Source organism: Pterocles gutturalis, unplaced genomic scaffold (assembly GCF_000699245.1).
Source record: "Pterocles gutturalis isolate BGI_N339 unplaced genomic scaffold, ASM69924v1 scaffold43176, whole genome shotgun sequence".
NCBI lineage: Eukaryota > Metazoa > Chordata > Aves > Pterocliformes > Pteroclidae > Pterocles > Pterocles gutturalis.
Window position 1 is genome coordinate 19,881 of NW_010104519.1, and position 9,701 is coordinate 29,581.

Below are 9,701 nucleotides of genomic sequence, written 5' to 3' on the forward strand. Positions count from 1 at the left end.
ATCTCCAAAGAAATTACAGGTGAAATTACAGGCTTTAGTATATTAAAACACAAGGTATGTAACTACTCCACCACTAAGAACAACGCAGGCCTTAAAGAATTCCTTGGGCATGAAGGTTTGATTACAATGTATTTTGGTGTACATGGTGAAGCTTTACTTATATTACATACTGAAGTTTGTCAGAAAGTTCTCACATGAAAGCTGCAGTTAAGTGTGCTTAATATAAGCTGTTGCTTTTGGAAGTGTAAATAAAGCAGTCATTAACACAGGTTAATGACCATACTATATACTGTGTTTACAACTGCCTGCTCACCTCCAAAAGCTTTTAAAGTGCTTTTTTTTTTTTTTTTTTAGATCTTCTGGGAGTAATTAAGATCTGTGAAGACCCAAATTTCTTGTTACTAAATGTACTTTAGAGAACAAATTAAATTTAGCCTTGTAACTACAATTTCAACCTGAAAACAAGGATGAATTGGGAAAATCCTTGGAGGGATGGAATTGAACTGGACACCTTCAGACCTCCCTTTCAACCTACATTGCTCTCAGAGTCTACAGAAAAAGGAGGAAGGCAATTCTGAGAGTCTAGTGGTTTGGGGTTTTTTTTACAGGGGTGGGGGGGTGTGTTTTATTGTTTTTTTCAGGACAGCTGACACAGCTTCAAATAAAAAAAGATCTGGTTCTGAACAAGATATCCTGTATCGCTCATAAAGGTACATAAGCTGCTGCTACTACTACTGATGCTGAAGAAAGAAAAGATGCTATAGATAAAGGCTCTTTCCTTAACATAATTATTCCTCCCCTTAAATAAAAAAAATATCTCACAAGACAGCATTTAAAAAAGTACAGAGATATCTTTAAGAAAGTACATATACAGTAATATGTGCTAAAAGCAAAGGAACTAAAGCAAGATTCCATCCCTCCCGCCTAAGTAGACCTAAAAGACAAAGCAGTGGCTTTGTACTGAGGAATAAGGGAGAAGCTAAATAGTAAGCTATATCCAAGTAGTGAATCTTTCATAATGTTTCATCAAGTGTATGTTAGCTAATTAAAGTTACATGCATGGATAAAGCTGCCATGAGAATGAGACCAGAACTCAGTCTTTTAGCTTTATTATAGTCCTCTGAAGCAGAAAAAAATACAAATTTGTAGCCTAATTCTTGTACATTAACTCAGTTTTGAGAGCAAGGACTTTAAATTAACTGGTTAGTACTGTTATTGTTAGAACAGTAAATGAAGGATTAGTTTTTGACACAGAATGACCCAGTTCTATCTAGTCACTTTTTTTTTTTCCTCTCTCCACCCCCCCAAACACACTTCAAAAATCTTACTGAGAAAGAGATGTGCCAGGGTAAGTTAGAATTTACTCATTTACCCAAGAACCCATAACTTCAGACTTACTGAACCTGAAAATGCTTACTTTGCCATTCATTTATCTAGCACCTTGTCCAATTGCATCTTGAAAACCTCCAGCAGTGTGGACTCTGCCCCATCCCTGCGGAGGTTGTTCTAGTGAATGATTGTTCTTCATATAAAAAAAAATCATGTTGCAATGAAACCTTTCTCAGTGCAACCTGTATATGTTGCCCCTTGCTTTCTCCAGGTGTTGCTCTCTGAAAAGACAGCCTCCATCCTCTTTGTCATCACCATTTAAATACTGTGATAAGGTCCACCCAAGCCTTCTCCAGGGTAAAAAGACCTAACTCCTTTTGCAGCAGATTCTCCAGCTCTTTGATAATCTTTGTGGCCCTCCTTTGAGCACTCTGCAGTCTGTCTGTATGTTTCTTGAATTGTGGGGACCACAACTGGACACACTACTCCAGGTGCAGCTTGCCAAGCACCAAGTAGAGTGGTATGATCACATCTCTACCTCCTCTAGTAATGACCCTGTGGATGCAGCCCAGGCTCTGATTTGCCTGTGTGGCTGCAGCAGCATGCTGCTGACTCAGGTTCAGCTTGCTGTCCATCAGGTCCCTTTGAAAAAGGCTGCTTCCCAGGTGCACAGCTTGGGCTCTTTGGGTATTCCATCCCAGGGATCTAGGCCAAATTCCTGTAAAACAGGATTAATGTGGTTTGTAATAAAGCCTACCTACCATCTATATAGGTGAAAAGTTAAATGGTTGAAGTTATGCTTTGTTGCACTTCCCCCCAGTGAGTATTTTTCACAACAGCATGTTCCCTCCCCTCCTTGGACCCAAAAAAAGCCCAAAGTCTATATCAATGAACTCCTAACTTCCTCCCTAGGTGGAAGAAGACACAGAATTCCTAACCTCTCCATGAAACCCTGAAGTATTTATTCATGTCAGAATTTATATTAGAAACAAAACAATTTTGAAATTGTAGATTTATATTTTTTACTTATATTCAAAGTAGGAAATAGCATCCCTTGTAACAGCTCAATGTTTATAATGATATAATGAGAAGTAACTATTGCAAAGTGATTAATGGTTGGCTTTAAATGGTCATGTATTAAACTTGCAGACATATTTCTGTAAACTAACTTTTCAGGCATTTAATAGTAACATCAATGGTACAATTAAACAGGTACATCCAGAAAAGAACACTTAGATTTTTCCTTATGTATAAAGCTCATTTACCAAAAATATAAAAATCCTAAAGTAATTTCAAATACATGAGAGGAAAAAGTGCTATGGCAGAAGTTTAATATTTGTATCTGTGGAGTAAGTTACAACTTTCAAGAATTTGGTGCATTTTTAGGCACTGTTTTTGTATTTTTATTTGCCTGAATTGTATAGCAGGACTTGAGATGCCCAAAAACTTTAAGATAAATTTAAGGCAACCAAGTGCAAAAGCTCAGTGTACATTAGATATACGTAAACAGAACATTTCATAGTAGAAACTGTACAACTACTGCAAGTCCGTAGTATTGATAAAGGCCAAAATCATTCTGCCTTGAGACACAAATGCAAAATGTAGTACACTAATCAAGCCCAAGCCTACAAATTCCTGGAAATAAAAGATTATTTCCTCTAACACAAGGTGGATGCATTACATTGCTGTGCTAGAATAAGTGCTCTTCTTTTTGCCCTCTACATAACACGCAGTCTCCCACAGGTTTGTTCTGTTGCATTTAGTTATGTACCAGCCAACAACGGAGCTCCAAACATTAAAGCAAAATGCACAACACAGCAAACAGATGGAATGTGAGTGTACAGATATTGGACCTTTTAAAAAATACAGTACCTAGGATTCCCCAGTTTAAACAGTTTCCAGCATATTGCATAGCAGTGAACTCATCTGCTACCTAAAACTGTTGCTGTTGACCCACATGGAGTTCCTCTTCAATTCTTCTTTCAGTTTTCTTTCATACTGTACAGTGGGTCCACAAGCTTATTGTGCACATGCATTAAACCTTGAGGGGAAAGCAACAATGCCAGCTTTACATTAGTTATACTTTTTCAACGTCTTTCTATTCACATTTTTATTTGGAGTTTGCTTCAAAGTATACATTTTAAATAGTTCATGGAAAAGAGTAACAATGGCTATTTAAAGTAATTTAAAATCAGAAGTTAAAGACAGCATATATAGTCCTGTATCACTTCAATACTATTGACATCCTCAGTGTAAAGTGAGCAGGGATGAGACAGTTCTCTGATAATGGATGCGTCAAAAAGTAGATCTGGAATACTTCCAAATGACTTGAGTACATGGGATCCACCCATCTTGCCTTTCTATCAAAAACTGTGTAACAGCAACATAAAATTCCCTCATACCACAAATTGTCAAAAATCAATGTACACATACTGATACTTTTACAGCTTGAATTGCAATTTTCTGGCAATTGCAATGTTCTGTTGTGGTATTACTGTCTTTGCAATTAATAGTGTACTTGTGCTCCTAAACAGGCAAAACCAAAAGTATCCAGGCTGTTAATGCAGATTCAGAACTTCAGTAGTTCAACTCTTTTCTATTCTAGCTGGCCTTTTTTTTGGTCACATACAAGTCATCCTAGCTGTGATTAGGGGAGTATTTTTTTCCTATTCAGATACTTTAATTTTTGAAAGTGATGAAGAAGTGCAATAAAAAAAAAGGTGCTGCTTTACTTTGTTACAACTTAGTAAAAATGTTACCTACATCTAGGCATGTATGGCATTCATTCCCTGGTATGTTTTTAACCTCATTTCACCTTAAGGACTAATAATGGTAACTGATCAGTGTTCACAATCTGCAAAGTAAAAGTCTATTTTAGTACCAAACTAAAGATGAACTTCTAAAAATTACAAAGTTAAGTAATATGCAACATTAAAAGTAGAGAAGTTTTCTTAAAAACTATGAAAGTAGTTTGACAGTAGTGCACATTTTAGTTATCTATGGCAAATATTCAAATAGCTTTGCTACATGACATATCTGGTGGCAAACTTAGTGTCACTGCAGCAACATGAAATGGGAATAACTGTACTATCTGAGGCCATTGCTGTAGGTGACCACAATAAAAGGCATTTATGCACCATCTATTTCTAATTAGTATGTGATTATTTACTATAAAATGCAGATGTTACTATTTCCTTCTCCACTCAGTGACACATTCAGCCATACCAAACAGCTAACACATCTATAACTAACTGAAGAACCCAGATCATTTTGTCTCTAGCAATAATGACTTAGCTTCAGATATTTGTGCAAAAAAGAAAACCACCTTAGAAGGCAACATAACTAGACCAAACAGCTTCTTCATGAAGGAAAACTATTGGGTTGATGTAAATGGGAAAGATTAAGTCTTAATATTTTTCAGGAGTTTGACAGTGAGAAAATACTAAGTATACACTTGAAACAAAAGCCATTTGTACTGAAAGAGTAACAGCTGCACACACTACTCAAACTAGAACCATGTTTTGAACTTGACAGTATTTCACTTCCTACCACTGTTTTTCTCTTCTAAAAAAGGGAAATGAAAAGGATATAATTACTCACTTCCTAGAGGCATGAAAAATGCTTACGAAGTACTGCCTCTGCCATATTTAATGAAGGATATTTAAATCCTGTTAGTGACACTGTTTCAGGAAAAATAGTTAGAAACAAAAGCATTTTAGTTTGCAGAGTTGCTACTTGATAGTTGCCAAAACAACTATTTCAAAGGGAAGTCTCACTGTATATTCAAATATGCTCTGAATAAACACATTTCATCACACAGTTTTAAGAATATCATTCATAAGTACGGAAAAACTATCCTGAATTAACTTATCTGCAGACTAATTTGTAAATTCAAGAGGCATTTTCCATTTCATTCTGCAATACAATTATCTTTTCCTTTTCCAGTAAGAACATTAAGTACACTTGATAATTTAAGTCTCTAATAGATTTTCAGAAAGTTATCAGAAAGTTAGGAAAAAAGTGAAGGGGAGTAAGAGTTATCCTAGTTACCAGCCAGTGTGGTACTTGATTATCAAAAAGATTTGAAGTTTTATATAGTACCTATAGAGATTTTTTAAATGGTGAAAAATTGCAGTAAATAGCTGCTGTAACTATCAGTCATTAATTACTACATAGATTCCTAACAAGTCTAACCTGAAGATCACGATTCAGAAATAATTCCAAATTTGGCACACATTGATTTCTCCTCCATCTTAAAAGGGGAAAATCTCACTGATTTGAGAATTAAGCAAGTTTTAAGTAAATAATCTTTTTAAGAATCCTATTGCTCTGTATTACAGGGTTATTAAATGCAGTGTGACACAACAGCACACATTCATATACTATAGCCCTTGATTTTTTTAAAGCAATGTTCAGTGCCATTCATACCCACTAATTCTACATTAGGTTTACATCTCTCCCAAGCAAAGCTTTTGTTTATATGAAATACAGGATAACATTTAAAACTCATTCAAGCAGTTAAAGAAGTTTATATCTGAAAACAACAGTAAGTACTATGTATCAGTGTGATACAGGTAAAGACTAACACACTTCACCCTCCCAATACATAGCAGAGAACAGCCTACCGAAAAAATCCAAATTAACAAGTTGGCCACAAATGATACCAGGATAAAAATCACATTGATGCCACAATTGCCATCTAATGCTTATATGGACACTGGTGACATAAGTTCTAAAAAACCAACTTCATAAATTCCAATCTTGATCTCAGATGCCTCAGCTTCTACAAGTACCCATGCTAATAAAAAAGGTGACTGACTTACACAATTGCATTCACTGTGCTAATATAGTTAGGAGAAAACTACTTCTCTCACCTTCTACAGTCTCAGTGAAACAGAATTCATATCTAGGAACTCCCAATGACTATCAAAAATCCCATCTTGCTTTAAGCTGGCCTCAATATACCTACTACAAATATGAAAAGCACAGTAAAAGCCGCAATGTATTAAAAGTCAATATAGTTTGTTACGCTAATTGTGCTGTATGAAAAATGTCCTCAGTTGGCTTCAAATTCTGTATCACACATTTCAAGTGTACTAGACAGCACATAGCAAGAGCAGCATGAAAATATATCAGAATTAATAAGTGTACCAAATTTTCTTTAAGTGAAACTTTCCAGTATATTTAAGACAAGTATTCTGGAACATCAGACCACTGCTCTTTTACATACAGATGAACATCACTAAACTATCCTTTCAAATTGGAAGCAAAGGAAATATTTTTCCAAAGTAGACTTGTCAGGCATGTAATGAACACAAGTAATGCCTCCTAGTGCTTTTCCATTCACAAGGTATAAGTTAAACATTAAGCATTTTGAATATATAACATCATACATTAGGTACTGTAAAGCATTGGAAGGCTCACACTTAAATCAATATAATTTAAAATTTGGGTTTTTTAAATACATGCAACCTCTGATTCAGTGCTCACCTTTAAAGTACTTCACAGTTTTAACTCTTAGTTCTAAAGTAGCATCTTCATCACACACGAAGATAGTACGAGGGTGTTGCTGGAAAGCAGAAACTGTCCACATATGATTGACTCCTTCTTCAATTGCTTTGTACAACGCAAAAGCCTTATGTGCACCCGTTATAAGAATCATCACCTGCAAAAAAAAAAGGTCTCTTCACTTTCAATCCCAGTTTCAACACCAACTAGTCTTGAAAACAGACACATGCAACTAGAACCAAATGAGTTCTTACTTCTCTAGCATCCATCACTGTACCCACACCAACTGTTAGCGCCATAGTTGGTACTTTAGATAAGTCTCCATCAAAGTATTTAGCATTTGCCAAAATGGTGTCCATTGCTAAAGTCTTTAATCTTGTTCTTGAAGACAAACTTGATCCGGGTTCATTGAATGCAATGTGGCCATCTGGACCAATGCCTTTTCAAAGTTAAAAAAAGCAAATCATTCCAGACCTGTGAGTCAACAAATATCCTCAAACATTATAAATGAACAAAAAAGTTTTAGGACTCTTTTTTTTTTTTGGTTCCCCATTTTAAATAAAGAACATTCAAAACTTACTTGAAATTAAGTTACTAGAAACACGGACACCAACCATTCTGGTTTTATACTGATTCTCTGTTAGTCACAGAACGTTCTTGCATCATAGTTGAAAAAAGTGCATTAGGCAAGTTGTGAAAATAGCGATTGAAGAGCCAGCGTATTTGTTTGAATCACAGCCAACCATAGAGCATCTCCTCATACCTCCAACAAACAGATCAATCCCCCCTGCTTCTTCAATTTTCTTTTCAAATGCATCACATTCCGCTTGTAAGTCTGGAGCATTCCCATCAAGAATATGAGCATTATTTGGATCTATGTCAATATGTTTAAAGAAGTTATTCCACATATAGGAATGATAGCTCTCTGGATGATTTCTGGGAAGCCCTGAAATAATTTACAGTGAAATTAACATATTGCAAGATTTAACCGAACAGCCTGAATCCTAGTCTATGTGTAACCAATGTAGGGCATGCAAGACAAACCTAAGCAAGAAGTCAGATAAAGCAGTATTTGAAATTATATTAAGAAAAATTTCCTGTTGGTACACGTAAGGTAAATGGCTTACATTTCCTTCACATACATCCTATCCCAAAGAGTGTAAAGTCTCTTAAAGAGACACAGTCACAACACTAGGTGACAACATACTTTCTACAGAAGTACTGTAAATAATATACAAGCACTGAATTTAGCCCAAGATCCACCTGGACTACTTTATCATCTGCATTTTTGTGAATAAAGGAATGGAGAAAAATGCTTAAGATGACCCCATGTAGATAAGTCTAACTGAGAAGGACAAACATACTAGATTGATCTTGTGCTTTGTCAAGTATTTAACAGTTTTAATAAAGGAAAAAATGTTATCAGTGTAGTATCATCATAAACAATTAGCACATCTTACCTACATATTCATCCATGTTGAAAGTCTTTACATATTTGAAAGAGAGATCTCCATTCTTGTGATATTCTATCAGCTTTTTGTAGCATCCCAAAGGTGTACTCCCTGTTAAATAAATTTTTTTGTATTGTTCCATGTATCCACACAACATTTTCAGTGTATTTAAATCTTCTCATAGTCAGATTTTGCTACAATGCTTTTCAGCATAAAATAAATCTTATTTCTCATTTAGTATTTCTCAGCTTCTCAAACCTTATCACAACTTTTTATGCAAATCAAATTCATATTTAAATAGAAAAACGCTGGAGTATTATCAAAAAGATATTTGTGTTCGTTTAAATATTGTATCTGTTAGCAATGATACAACACAGTTCCAGGTTTAGTAATTTATATATACTTTGAATAAAACTTGCCTGTTGGTAGACCAAGCGTGAAATATCTTCCTTGACTTGGCTTGAATTGGATAATACGATTACAGATGTATTTTGCTGCCCATTCACTAGCCTGATCATAATCTTCAAGAATTACTAGCCTCATTATGGCAGTGAGGAACTTGTACGACAAAATAAACTTAAACCTGGAGAAAATGTCAAGGTTTCAAAAATAAGCACCATATGAATAGCTGTAAAACTTTTAGATTAAAGAAGAGATAAAATTACTTTTTATATTGATGACATAGCGCTAAATAAAGGATATTTCACTTGCATAAGCATATTGCACTCTTGCAGTCCTAGTTCAAGCTGGACTATTGGACAATCAAAAGAAACGCTACAGAATCCATGTGATAGTTTACAGTCAAAATGTTTATTGAAGTTCACACACTCATTTAAAGTAACTTGTAGGAAAAGGCTAAAACAGTATGAGAACAAGCCACTTAGAACTTTAATCTTTTAATTAGTTGTTACTGTAGAAAAGAGGAAGCACTCTGCTTGAAAGAAAAGCAAATAAATAAGTAAACAAACAGATTAATTCCTGTTTCTTATGACCAACTGAATGCCTAAAATTTCAAAAACAAGGCCCAGAATAACTCCATGTTTCTGTATTCAAAATACACAACGTGAAGTAAACAATTGAAATCCCCTTCACTTCCATTCTCACTCCATAACAATGCTTTAGTAAGCTTACTAATCTGTAAGAAAATGTTAAAGCACTAGAAATACCTGAAGTTTTCACAATTCACAGGAAAATAATACCTCTGAGGTCACATTTTTCCTTTTCAACATAACTTTAAACACAAGTCAGTCACTTTTAATGGGCTCTGGTTGTGAGAACAACCATATCAATTATTAAGATGACTATATAGAAGAAAAGTTTGGGTATTAAAAGCACATGAGCATTTTTCACACTTAAGCAAAACTAATTTTTCTGTAAGTTTCTGCTTAACAAAGTCAAGTAATTATCAGAAAG

General features: G+C 34.9%; 1 protein-coding gene across 4 annotated transcripts; it reads right to left on the minus strand.

Annotated features, from left to right (window-relative positions):
- Positions 1-2,349: 2,349 nt before the first annotated feature.
- Positions 2,350-8,908, minus strand: GNPDA2 (glucosamine-6-phosphate deaminase 2). Of its 4 annotated transcripts, none has more exons than XM_010087097.1 (6): positions 8,708-8,859; positions 8,298-8,399; positions 7,601-7,783; positions 7,092-7,276; positions 6,820-6,994; positions 2,350-3,370 (listed from the first exon to the last, which is right to left on the minus strand). In XM_010087097.1, the coding sequence occupies exons 1-6, from the start codon at positions 8,829-8,831 to the stop codon at positions 3,312-3,314; spliced, it is 828 nt and encodes a 275-aa protein (XP_010085399.1). In that variant the 5' UTR covers positions 8,832-8,859; the 3' UTR covers positions 2,350-3,311. The 4 variants fall into 4 exon arrangements, with proteins under 4 accessions (XP_010085399.1, XP_010085401.1, XP_010085398.1 ...); XM_010087099.1 differs by having other exon boundaries at positions 8,799-8,831; XM_010087096.1 differs by having other exon boundaries at positions 2,598-3,370; positions 8,298-8,395; positions 8,704-8,908.
- Between the last annotated feature and the right edge of the window lie 793 nt (positions 8,909-9,701).